The following is a 13,713-nucleotide window of genomic DNA, read 5'->3' as shown; positions in this document are numbered from 1 at the left end:
TAGAGTGTAAAACAGATTGAGACTCTTCTGCTCAAAACCCTCTAATGGTTTCCCATTTCATTGAGAATAAAGGTCAAAGTAATTGGCAGGGGTTATAAGGCCCTCTATTATATGTACATACTCATTTAACTGCCTTACCCCTACCATTCTCTCATCTGCTCACTTTATTCCAGTCATGCTGGCCTCTTTGCTGCTTAGCAGTCACACGGGTTATGCCACCACCATAGGAAAGCTTCCTGATCAGAAGAGCTTGGAATATTCTCCTCCCAAGTATCTGCTTGGCTTGCTGCTTCACCTTATTTAGGTTATCCAAATGTCAACTTTATAACAAGAATTTTCTCGACCTTCCTGTTTAAAATTACAACCATTTTCAATGCCTGCTATCCCTTTTCACCTTCCGTGCTCTAGTTTTCCTCTACAAAATTTGTCATCTCTAAATATTATATGCAATTATTAATTATTACCATTTTTCATTTGGCTTATTTTCTGCCTCCCGAAAGAATGCCATCGACATAAGGGCAGAAGTTGTCTATTTTACTCACTATTATAGCTTAGTAACTAGAATAAGGCATAGAATGAAGTAAGTGCTCAATGCATATTTGTTGGATCTATAAGCAAATAAATAAACCTGTGAGGTCAACCACGTGGAAGGTACTATTTTTATTCCATCAGCTTAACTACAATGGGCAAAACTCATTCCTGTCAGTAAATGTGGTCAATGCTAACAAAATTTAAATTCTTGGTGTTTTTCATTATTTCAGTGAAATCATCATTATTGAAAAAGTTTCCTACTAATGGAGACACTTACAGTTGCATATTTTTATAATTCATAACTAGTCTTACAAGCATTACCTCCATGCAAACTAATCATTCAACTTATATATGTTGCTATTGGCAAGCAGGACTTCATGGACTCCAACAGCATTGCAATAGACAATAAAGATGGGAAGAAAGAAGGGGCAAGGGAAGAAAAAAGAAGGAGTAGACTAGCCATCTATTATCAGCACAAAATTTCCATTACTACTCCTTCAAATAATTTGAGAACACTTCAGAGCTTGTCTTGGTTGCCTTAATAATATGTCATGAGGGAAAAACATATCACCTGAAAAGTATTCATGGGTGCCTATAGTGGACTAGGCAAGCAAAAATACTGTAAAAAATATACTGGAAATATAATGTCTCAAACCAAATAGAAGTGTCTTTTTTTTTTTTTTTTTTTTTTTTTTTGAGATGGAGTCTCACTCTGCTGCCCAGGCTGGAGTGCAGTGGCACGAACTCGGCTCACTGCAAGCTCCACCTCCCAGGTTCACGCCATTCTCCTGCCTCAGCCTCCCAAGTAGCTGGGACTACAGGCGCCCGCCAAATGACCAGGTAATTTTTTGTATTTTTAGTAGAGACAGGGTTTCACCGTGTTAGCCAGGATGGTCTTGATCTCCTGACCTCGTGATCAGCCTGCCTTAGCCTCCCAAACTGCTGGGATTACAGGCGTGAGCCACCGCACCCGGCCTAGAAGTGTATTTTCTTATTCTGGAGAGTCCAGCGAATGTTGCAGGCTAACTGAAGCTACAAAACAGGGGTGGCTTTACTTCAAGCAGTTTGACAATTGTTCTGTCATTTTCAATAATAGGCTTCTAAGATTATTGTGGTTATTGTCATTGGTATTCCATTCCACCACAAGGGGGGAGGATTTAGGAAATAGTGCCTGCTACTTTAACTAATATTCTATTATATAGAACTTAGTGACATAGACATACTTAACTAATTGAGGCTAATAAATATCATTTAGGTATACAGCCAAGTGCCCAACTAATATGGAAGAAGGAGAAAGTGGATTCTAGTGAAAAGCTAACAGTCTCTGCCACAGTTTGGCCTTTTTCTCACCAAATATCTGTGTCATCCTTTCTTCCACACATAGAATATTCACTGACTTTCTTCTCTCCACAACCAAAAAAAGAAACATCCCCAGATCTCTTCTTCAGTTACTGCGTGTCTCACAGTTCATGATCTGTGGCTGACACACAATCTGCATCATTTGGTTCAGCAGTGTCACTTGCATTTTGGTAACCAACGAAACAAAATACAAGTTTTCTGCTTCCCACCACCATCACCACCGTGAAAACAATGCACAATTGTGAAGTAAGGACAGAATAATTGCAGTACAAACTGTAATACAGAAAATGGAAACATGGGAAACATACAAGCATCATTAGTCCAAATAGTGAACAACTAGGCAGGCATCATGAGGAACTTTGCCGTGGTACTGAAGAAAGTCCCTTGATTGGACCATGGCTGTCCCCCAGAGGAGCACCTTTCCCCATTGTTCTTTGTAGCTTCTGGCTTAGTTCCATTGTACATTCCTTCTTGTCCATTATCCTCTGTGGCCATACTGAGATTGGTGCTATGGTCTCTGCCTTCCTTCTGAACTGTGCAAAAATACAAGTCCACTTCTTTTGGATGCAAGTTTGGGGCTCTGAGGACTGTTTCACTGTTTGAAGAGTCAATGGGATTTAAGGATAGGCTCATAGTTTCCTTGTTAATACAATTCTCTCAAAAACTTGGTAGGTTTCTAATACAGTTGCTTCCAGGCAATGCAATGCCACAGTAATCACAAATTAAAGTAAACATAGTTCTTAAACCTTCTTTATTTTCCTCTTCCCATATAATTTCAAGCGTATCGGACACAATACACTTAGAAATAAGGACCACAGATTTATCTCCCAACATTTGGGGTCAAGAAGCTGTTGAATTTTACAAGTCCCTCTGTTTCCTACTGTCCTTGGTACAAACCACCCAATTCTTGCCTGTGTAACACTTTGTTAAAACAGCTGGAATAGCAACATTCATTAACATTTTGGCTATTTCCAACCCCTTTTCCTTCAAGCTACAAGCTAAGCAGGCACATGGTCTGCCTTCCAAATATCAGAGTAACAGTGTGATATAACAGCTCAGCCAAATACCCAGCTACCTTGGAAGAAAAGCAGCCAGGAGTCAACTAGAATACCTGATCTGATATTATAAATATAAATGGTAGATGCATTGCATATTCCCTTATTGCTTCAAAATTGCTGCATTTTAAATTACTTGCAATCTCATTGAAGGCAATGGTTGAGTATGAGAATTGTCTTAGGTCTATAACACAGTCTAAAACTGTTAAGTCATTTCATAAACACTTATTGATTACTGTTATGCACAAATGCCTCTAAATGCCTCTAAAGAAATACAAATTATTTTTTATAGCTGAGATATTTTCTGATTTTTCTACCCCATTTTCATCATTTTATTGATTTGTGTAGGATAAGACAAAATAATTATATTATAGTTTAAATGTGGATGGGTCAGGGAGAATATTTAGAATACTTTTGCCATATTTACTTCTTGATTCACTCTTTATTCATTTATGTGAGTAAACCACCATGTTCCAAGCACTCTCTGGGTTACACTGGCATGTGTGTGTGTGTGTTTTCAAATGACCACTAAGTGAAATACATAACAATTTATATACCTGATCATTCAGAAGATAATAAAAAAGCTACTGTTAATTATTCACAGAAACCTTGTAGAGTATGGAATTATTCAGACTGAGTGTCATAGATAATTGTTCATAGATCTGATTAGCACTCAGTAAATATGAATCTTGATCTGAAATTTTGTATATTGTTGATGCTTCACAGTGATCCAACTTTTTGGTGAGGAACTAAATGGATGGTCTTACCAAGTAAGGTCCAATTCAGAAACAGTTGCAGAGCTATGGTGAAACCCCATCTCTACTAAAAATACAAAAATTAGTCAGGTGTGGTGGCGCATGCCTGTAGTCCCAGCTACTCAGGAGGCTGAGGCAGGAGAATTACTTGAACCCAGAAAGCAGAGGTAGCATTGCAGTGAGCTGATATTGTGCCACTGCACTCTAGCCTGGGTGACAGAACAAGACTTGGTCTAAAAATAAATATATATGCAGTATCAAGCCAAGAATATAGGACACAGCATAGCATAGCTCCACCACCATCCATCTTACCAAGGCAAATAATCTCTTGCCTTAAGTAACTAAGCCAGTTCAAATAATCTATGAAATTTTGAAGCAAGACACTAGTTTTAGACATATCTATATAGTATTGATCTGAGAGTAATTATAAATTAGAGCTTGGTACTTTGATTGTGACTCTAAAAGGTATATCAATAGCCACTATAGAAACAACCAATTTCTACTTTATTTGTCAATACTTATCCACTACCTCAACACCAAAATTAGTACAATTTTTTTTTTTGTCCTTGATGATGAACAGGAACTCTTGACAGTGATGGGAAACTTGAAGTTTAAAGAATTTTGGCATCAATCAGAAGCAATTTTGATCTGTTATATCAAGATTTATTGGGCACCAATGGGAAGTCAGTATTTAGACACCAGGGTCATAAAGAAAAGTTGTCAAGTCAAAGTGTCTGAAATCATTCCAAGTAGGACTGAGACTACTGAGCTTTTTAACCATAGTTTGCTTTTAAATACCCTGGGTAGTTAAGAGTTCTACACTGGCACAAGACAGGGATGCCCTCTCTCACCGCTCCTATTCAACATAGTGCTGGAAGTTCTGGCCAGAGCAATCAGGCAGGAGAAGGAAATAAAGAGTATTCAATTAGGAAAAGAGGAAGTCAAACTGTCCCTGTTTGCAGATGACATGATTGTATATCTAGAAAACCCCATTGTCTCAGCCCAAAATCTCCTTAAGCTGATTAGCAACTTCAGCAAAGTCTCAGGATACAAAATGAATGTACAAAAATCACAAGCATTCTTGTACACCAATCACAGACAAACAGAGAGCCAAATCATGAGTGAACTCCCATTCACAATTGCTTCAAAAAGAATAAAATACCTAGGAATCCAACTTACAAGGATGTGAAGGACCTCTTCAAGGAGAACTACAAACCACTGCTCAATGAAATAAAAGAGGATACAAACAAATGGAAGAACATTCCATGCTCATGGGTTGGAAGAATCAATATTGTGAAAATGGCCATACTGCCCAAAGTAATTTATAGATTCAATGCCATCCCCATCAAGCTACCAATGACTTTCTTCACAGAATTGGAAAAAACTACTTTAAAGTTCATATGGAACCAAAAAAGAGCCCGCATCGCCAAGTCAATCCTAAGCCAAAAGAACAAAGCTGGAGGCATCACACTACCTGACTTCAAACTATACTACAAGGCTACAGTAACCAAAACAGCATGGTACTGGTACCACAACAGAGACATAGATCAATGGAACAGAACAGAGCCCTCAGAAATGATGCCACATATATACAACTATCTGATCTTTAACAAACCTGACAAAAACAAGAAATGGGGAAAGGATTCCCTATTTAATAAATAGTGCTGGGAAAACTGGCTAGCCATATGTAGAAAGCTGAAACTGGATCCCTTCCTTACATCTTATACAAAAATTAATTCAAGATGGATTAAAGACTTAAATGTTAGACCTAAAACCATTAAAATCCTACAAGAAAACCTAGGCAATACCATTCAGGACACAGGCGTGGGCAAGGACTTCATGTCTAAAACACCAAAAGCAATGGCAACAAAAGCCAAAATTGACAAATGGGATCTAATTAAACTAAAGAGCTTCTGCACAGCAAAAGAAACTACCATCAGAGTGAACAGGCAACCTACAGAATGGGAGAAAATTTTTGCAACCTACTCATCTGACAAAGGGCTAATATCCAGAATCTACAATGAACTCAAACAAATTTACAAGGAAAAAACAAACAACCCCATTAAAAAGTGGGCAAAGGACATGAACAGACACTTCTCAAAAGAAGACATTTATGCAGCCAAAAAACACATGAAAAAATGCTCATCATCACTGGCCATCAGAGAAATGCAAATCAAAACCACAGTGTGATACCATCTCACACTGGTTAGAATGGCCATCATTTAAAAAGCAGGAAACAACAGGTGCTGGAGAGGATGTGGAGAAATAGGAACACTTTTACACTGTTGGTGGGACTGTAAACTAGTTCAACCATTGTGGAAGTCAGTGTGACGATTCCTCAGGGATCTAGAACTAGAAATACCATTTGACCCAGCCATCCCATTACTGGGTATATACCCAAAGGACTATAAATCATGCTGCTATAAAGACACATGCACACGTATGTTTATTGCGGCACTATTCACAATAGCAAAGAGTTGGAACCAACCCAAATGTCCAACAACGATAGACTGGATTAAGAAAATGTGGCACATATACATCATGGAATACTATGCAGCCATAAAAAATGATGAGTTCATGTCCTTTGTAGGGACATGGATGAAACTGGAAACCATCATTCTCAGAAAACTCTCGCAAGGACAAAAAACCAAACACTGCATGTTCTCACTCATAGGTGGGAATTGAACAATGAGAACACATGGACACAGGAAGGGGAACATCACACTCTGGGGACTGTTGTGGGTTGGGGGTAGGGGGGAGGGACAGCATTAGGAGATATACCTAATGCTCAATGACGAGTTAATGGGTGCAGGAAATCAACATGGCACATGGATACATATGTAACAAACCTGCACATTGTGCACATGTACCCTGAAACCTGAAGGATAATAAAAAAAAAAGAGTTCTAAAGACATATTACATTTTAGAATAGATCGCTTTTTTCTATTACGATCCTCAGCCAAGTCAAAAGTGATACAAAATTCCAATTAAATACTAGTGTTAAAATTCCATTAAATCTATTATAATAAATATTTATGAAATCCAGTCACACATTATAGAAATATAATAAAGAATTATCCATGATTGGATATTCCAGATAAACAGTAAGTACCCATCTGAGAATTAAAAGCTATCTGAAATTGTCACTATTTCAGATAGACATAGGTCTAAAATATGTTATTCACAGTCACGTTTTCTCCTACGGAGCAGGCTGATTTTATTTAGCTATAGCTTTATAACCCAGGTGGATTATGCTACTTATCCACTAATGCCCCGGATCTTTCAAGGACTTGTCAGGAAATGGAACTTGCACCTATCATTATAACAATAATAATTTCACATACAGGATGGTAAAAACTGAATAAAGTTGCTAACTAAGTAACTAAAAAAGGGAAAAGAGGACATTAAAATATCATGGAGATAACACCTTCAAGAAAGAGCTGCCACCCCTAGGACTGAGCAAACACAGGGAATAAGGTAGAATATTAAAACTTAGACCCTTGAAGGGGGGACCTTCAAAATGGAATCTCAGCCCTCTAAGGAGAGGGCACTTCTCTGCTGTTATGGGTGTTCCTCTAATTGGATGGAGGCCCTTGCAGAGCTAGGACCACAGACTACTGAGAAAGTTTGATGGATGTTATATAACCCCTTAGCTGAAGGAATTAGCATATTTGATAGTAGCTAAATTTACCTCTTTATATCATATTTGCAAACCTAACAGAATGTAATGAACACCCAAAAATATATGGGTGATAGTAATTTCAATATTTTAAACATAATGAATTTGTCTATCTTGAATTAAAATCAAAACATAAAACTTCCAAATCCACATGATATGTATAGGATTTTACATACAATACAGTGTACTATTTCCTACAATTTGTGAATTAACAAGAAACATTTAATCAATAATATCATGACATAACAATTAAGCATAAAGAAAATAATTATTTCTGTTATATTTACGTTCGTTGAACTATTAAATTTAATAGTACAGAGCGATAACAAGCCTGTGGAAAGCAGAACTAAAAATCCAACTCTTTAAAAGAAGTATTTGTTTCTATCCTGCTTAAAACAAACAGCTTTCCAATGAAGCAATTCTAATCTTATTACACAGGCTTGATCTTGATACTTACATTTAGAAAGAAATTATTATATCAGCAAAGATTAATAGAGTTAGAAATGGATTTCACAGAGATTATTTAAGTAGCTCTCTATAATCTTATCAACTAACAGTTTCTTTTAATGTTTCCCTGGGTTGCATCAAGGAAAAAAAAAAGAACTTTACCCACGTATACGTATCAACACAGAGGATTAGCAATGTTTAAAGTACTTCTTACCTATTAACATCCCAGATTTTGCTAGTTTTATCCAGTGAGGAGGAAGCCACGAAATTGCCGCACGAGTGCCATGTGCAGGACCATACTGCGTGGCTGTGTCCTTCAAAGGTCAAAATGCAATCGCCTTTACATAGATCCCATAATTTAACTGTAGTGTCACCACTTGAAGTAGCCAATTTGTTGCCACTATTTGCAAAAACATAAAAAGACAGCTTGTTTAAAAAGTAACATAATTAAGTTTTATGAATACTGCGTTCTATGAGTAATTTGTGTGTATGTGTATGTATCTGATTTATTTTTACTTGTAGTGGCATATCTAAATGACTAAATATTATTATATTATTTGGGTCTACACAATTGCTAACTTGAATTGCTTAGTAATTCAAGCTGAAGAGAGAAACTGCTGCTGTGCAGTTTCTAGGTTAATTCTTCTAGATTCGTCTAGATTAATTCACTAAATTAGTGTTTTTGCTATCATGTGTTTGTTTGGTTCAGCATTGTATATATTAGGCTCTGTGGATAATCGGGCTTCAGAACAATAAAGATTCAGACATGGGCTAAATCAGTTTCAAAAACATAATACAATATGAAACAGTAAGTCAGCATTGCTTACGTTTAGATTAATTAAATGCTTCAGAAGTGCAGTTTGGATGAAGGAAGAAGTGAATCAGGAATGAGATATCTTTGAGTTAGATCATGAGAGATCAAACAGATGTTTAAGTGCTGGGTGGTTGAGCATGACTCATTCAATTTTGCATTTCGGTAATTAGTAGATCTTAAAGCAGTGGCTTCCAAGTGGTGGACACAAAAGCTAGTTTAAGAAATGGGTAGGTGTCAGGCTTGGGCGCGGTGGCTCACACCTGTAATCCCAGCACTTTGGGTGGCCGAGGCGGGGGAATCGCCTGAGGTCAGGAGTTCTAGAACAACCTGGCGAACAAGGTGAAACCCTGTCTCTACTGAAAATAAAAAAACTAGACAGGCATGGTGGCATGTGCCTGTAATCCCAGCTACTCGGGAGGCTGAGGAAGGAGAGTCGCTTGAACCCGGGGGACAGAGGTTTCAGTGAGCAGAGATCGCGCCACTGCATTGCAGCCTGGGCGACAGAGTAAGACTAAGTCTTAAAAAAAAAAAAAAAGAGAGAGAAAAGAAATGGGTAGGTGTCAATGACACCAACAGAAACATCTAGTTGGTTTTGTGTGTGTATGTGTACGTATGTAACATCAGCTGCAAGAAAATTTTACTTCCATCATCTTCTACACATCCTTCTGCATTGCATGCTTTTTAAATGTGTTCTCTTAGGTACTTTCTCTCACCGAATTGTAATAAACCACTTATTTATCCTCCTCCTCCCTGCCAGGCTGTTTTATGGTGGAGAATTGCATTTCATCTCTGTTTCTACAGCACCAAGCCTTATGACTGACCAATTAAAGTGCTTAGTACATGCTTTAGAGTAAGTAAATATAGAAATGCATGCAAGCATGAATGAAATTATGCTATAAATGAAGAAGAAGAAGTTTCCAGCATCTCTGACAGAGGGAATAGTAGGATCAAAAAATATTTTGTTTTCTTGCTCATAGGCTTGGGTATTTTTCAGCTAAGAGGGAAATGCAATTTTTATCTGCAGCGTAGAAACAGCCACCATTAGAGAGAAAGAGCTTGAAGTTTCTGGAGAGAAGGTAGATTATATAATGAGGATATTCTCATTTGAGTTAGAAAAGAATATCCAAGGGGCTCGGTGTGATGGCTCACACCTGTAATGCCAGCACTTTGGGAGGCCGAGGCGGGCAGATCATGAGGTCAGGAGATAGAGACCATCCTGGCTAACATGGTGAAACCCCTGTAATCCCAGCTACTGGGGAGGCTGAGGCGGCAAATCACTTGAACCCAGAAGGCAGAGGTTGCAGTGAGCCGAGATCAGGCCACTGCACTCCAGCCTGGGGGACAGAGACACTCCGTCTCAAAAAGAGAAAAGAGAAAGAGAAGAGAAGAGAAGAGAAAAGAAGAGAAGAGAAGAGAAGAGAAGAGGGAAGAGAAGAGAAGATCCAATTGATTTTTTCAAATTTGACTATCTGAAAAATCACCAAATGGCAGCTAGTCCCTTCATCAACAAAAACTGTTTTTGCCACAATTGTTTGTTTGCACATATTTTTATCATTCAGAATTTTAGTTTTTAATATTAAAGATTGAACAATACACTTATCTAAAAACATACATGTAAAAAATTTTAAAAAATAAGCATGCCTCTTTCTCAAATCTATCTTTCCAATGGGTATCATGTTATTACAGACCAAAATCTTAGCATAGGATAAAAATTATTGGGGTATGTTTCTGCCTGTGGCTGAAAAACTCTCTCATATAAGTTTTATATGCTTCTTTTGTGCTTTAAACCATGTGCCAGGCAAAAAAACAAATCACACTGGAATAATTACAACTAGAATGAAGCAGTATTATTTCTTTGTGAGTGCCGTAACTAATATTTAGTCAATAATAAATATAAACAATATTCCCATAAGTTTTTAATATATGGAGATCAGAGCTCATATACTAAATCCAAAATATATCAAATATAAATTTCTGAATATTCTTTTGAAATCGTTTTGCCTTTCAAAAGACATGGCCTGAAATATGGAAAACCGTATATCTTTGGTTCGTGAAAAAATAACGGCCATTTCTGAGGGCCGAGAGAAATCAAGAGAGAGAAAAAGAATGGTACACTAAAATAAAAAAGGTGTGTTTTAAGAGACGCAAAAGATCAGAGTTTCCCTGGGCTCCACACAAATAGAAGGAACCAAATGTCTCAAAAAGAGCAAAAGTGAATGTTATGGACTGACTGACTGTGCCACTCCTTTCCCAGATCCGTACTTTGATGCCCTGATTCCAATGTGGCAGTATTTGGAGGTAGGGCCTCTGAGAAATAACTAGGTTTAGACAAGGTCATGAGCACGGGAACCATGTAATAGGATTAGTGCCTTTATAATCAGAGAAAGAAACTGGAGTTAACTGGCTCCCTGCATTGTGAGGACACAGCAAGAAGGCAGCCATTTACAAGCCAAGAAGGGGGCCCTCACCAGAACCTGATCAGGCTGGCACTCTGATCTTAGACTTCTAGCCTCCAGGAGTGTGAGAAATTAATTTCTGTTATTTGAGCTACCCAGTCTCTGTTATTTTGTTATGGCAGACTGAGCTGACTAATAATGTGGATCCATGCTGTTGGTACACAGTCCAAGTTATTAGAAATTAGCTACTCAAAATTCTGCAAATAAAATTCAACCAAGTATGAGCTTACAAAATTATTCTCAAACACATAATGGGAAATAAGAAGCCATGACTGAGGATGAGCTAATAAAATTAATAAATACATATACCCTGAAGGACACTAGTTGTTATAATTAAAGGGTACAAAACATAACTATAAGTAAAGTACATAAGGAAAAACAGCTACAATAAAAAGATCAAACCACATAAGGTTATAACGTGAATCTGCAAATCTGAAAAAAATACATATTTAGAAATTTTAAAAATAAAATTATTGAAATTAAGAAATCAATGGATGGGTTAAATAGCACATGAGAAACAGCAAAATTCAGAGTAAATGAATTGGGAAATAAATCTGGAAAAAAAATGAAAAAACAAACATCGTATGTTCTCACTCACAGGTGGGAGTTAAGCTATGAGGCTGCAAAGCCATAAGAAAGATACAATGACAATGGACTTTGGGGACTTCGAGGAAAGGGTGGAAGGGGGTGAGGGGTAAAAGACTACAGATTGGGTAAAGTGTATACTGCTTGGGTGATGGATGCACCAAAATCTCAGAAATCACCACTAAAGAACTTACTCGTGTAACCAAACACCAAAAGCCTATGGAAATAAAAAATAAAAATAAATAAAGTATATATTCGAAAAAAATTATCCCAACTATAGACAGATGAGGAACTGAACACAGTATAGGTGTTTAAAATTATAAAGGATACAATAAAAAAGTATGTTTTCCTAATCAAAATTCCAGAAGAGAATGGAAATAAAAGGTAGATGTAACATTCAAAGAATTAAGGGTTGAGAATGTACAGAAACTAGACAATTTAAGACCTAGAACCACATATTTGGAAAGAAAAGTGTATACCAAACAGGATAAACAGTGGTGTAAATAAAAAGAAATTTTTACTTAGATGCATTTTAGTGAATTGCTGAGCAGCATTGGCAATAATAAGAATTATAAGAAAAAAAGAAGAGGGAAAGAAGAAAAATAAAGTTATTTATTTATATTGTGATAAATATGTTAGAAACACTAATAAGCACTTTATATATATTTGATCCTCACTATCACTCATGAGATGACTACATTATCTCTAAAACACTTGAACAACATCACAGAGCAAAAAAGTCACAGGGGTGAAATTTCTTCAAAGAGTTAATAGAAAATAATGTTACTCTGGAATTATCAAAAATCTCTCTCAAAACAAGAACAAGGCTGGGCACAGTGGCCCTTGTCTGTAATCCCAGCACCTTCGGAGGCCAAGGCAGACAGATATATTGAGGTCAGGAGTTCGAGACCAGCCTGGCCAACATGGTGAAACCATATCTCTACTAAAAATACAAAAATTAGCCGGATATGGTAGTGGACACCTGTAGCCCCAGCTACTTGGAAGGCTGAGGCAGGAGAATTGCCTGAACCCAGGAGGCAGAGGTTGCAGTGAGCCAAGATTGTGACACTGCACTCCAGCCTGGGCAACACAGCAAGACTCCACCTCAAAAAAAAAAAAAAGGAAGAAAAGAAACAAGAACAAGTATTAATGTTCCAACTAAACAAAGCAGTCCTCTCCTACAGAAATTACTGAGGATGTATTTTAGGGACAGAAGATCTGAAAGGGAAGAAACAGTGAGAAACATGTAAGTATATACAAATATTTGTGTAGATATAAATAAAATGCTTGCAAAAATAAAACAAAAATGCTTGTACAAATAAAAATAACAAAACAATAACGATGTAATATTAACAATAAAGTTCATGTGCTGTTAAGAAGAGAAAGTAAAACCTTGATCAATTTAGGCTTTACTAAATTAAGTCAGCATGGTAAAATGTTAAGGGTGGGCACTATAAGAATAGTAATAGAGCATATGACTTCCAAACCAGTATAAGAAAAAAAGAAATGGGTAAGAAAAACTTACAATTATAAACATCTAATATATCTAAAAGAAAATAGGAAAGGAGGAAAAAAGCACTAGAATAAACGATACAAATAGAAAACAAATTTTAAAAATAAGTTTTTAGATAGAAATACAAACATATGAACAAATCCAACAAATGCAAATGGACTAAAGTGGAAGCTAAAAGACATAAAAGACAAAGATTTTTCAGTTTGGCTAAAAAGAAACAAATTCAGCTATATGATTTTTACATGAGGCACACTAAACTTCTAAGGAGATACAAAGATTGAGAGTAAACAAGGCAAAGGAAAGCAAAATGAAAAAGTACCAAAAAAAGTTACCAAGGCCAAAGGAAATCAAGATAAAGATGAGGGATAGGGCCAAGATGGCAGGCTAGAAGCAGCTCGTATGTGCCGCTCTCACAGAGAGGAACTAAAAGGCTAGTCAACACTGACCCTGCAGGCCAATCATCTGAGAAACCATGCTGGGATCCACGAAGGCAGCAGAAGAACACGGAAAGCAGAGGGG

The 13,713-nt window shown here is 37.0% G+C and overlaps 1 protein-coding gene across 3 annotated transcripts in view; it reads right to left on the bottom strand.

Moving 5' to 3' along the window:
- SPAG16 (sperm associated antigen 16) overlaps positions 1-13,713 on the bottom strand; it is a 1,147,205-nt gene that overhangs the window by 494,078 nt on the left and 639,414 nt on the right. For all 3 annotated transcript variants that reach the window (XM_004092023.2, XM_003254035.3, XM_003254036.3), the window contains one exon: positions 8,041-8,226. In XM_004092023.2, coding sequence (XP_004092071.1) covers positions 8,041-8,226 — 186 coding nt within the window. The remainder of the gene's footprint in view (positions 1-8,040; positions 8,227-13,713) is intronic.

The sequence above is a fragment of the Nomascus leucogenys genome, chromosome 22a (assembly GCF_006542625.1).
Source record: "Nomascus leucogenys isolate Asia chromosome 22a, Asia_NLE_v1, whole genome shotgun sequence".
In the NCBI taxonomy this organism is placed as follows: domain Eukaryota; kingdom Metazoa; phylum Chordata; class Mammalia; order Primates; family Hylobatidae; genus Nomascus; species Nomascus leucogenys.
The sequence above is the reverse complement of the archived record's forward strand: the minus strand, read 5'-3'. Positions and strand labels throughout refer to the sequence as shown.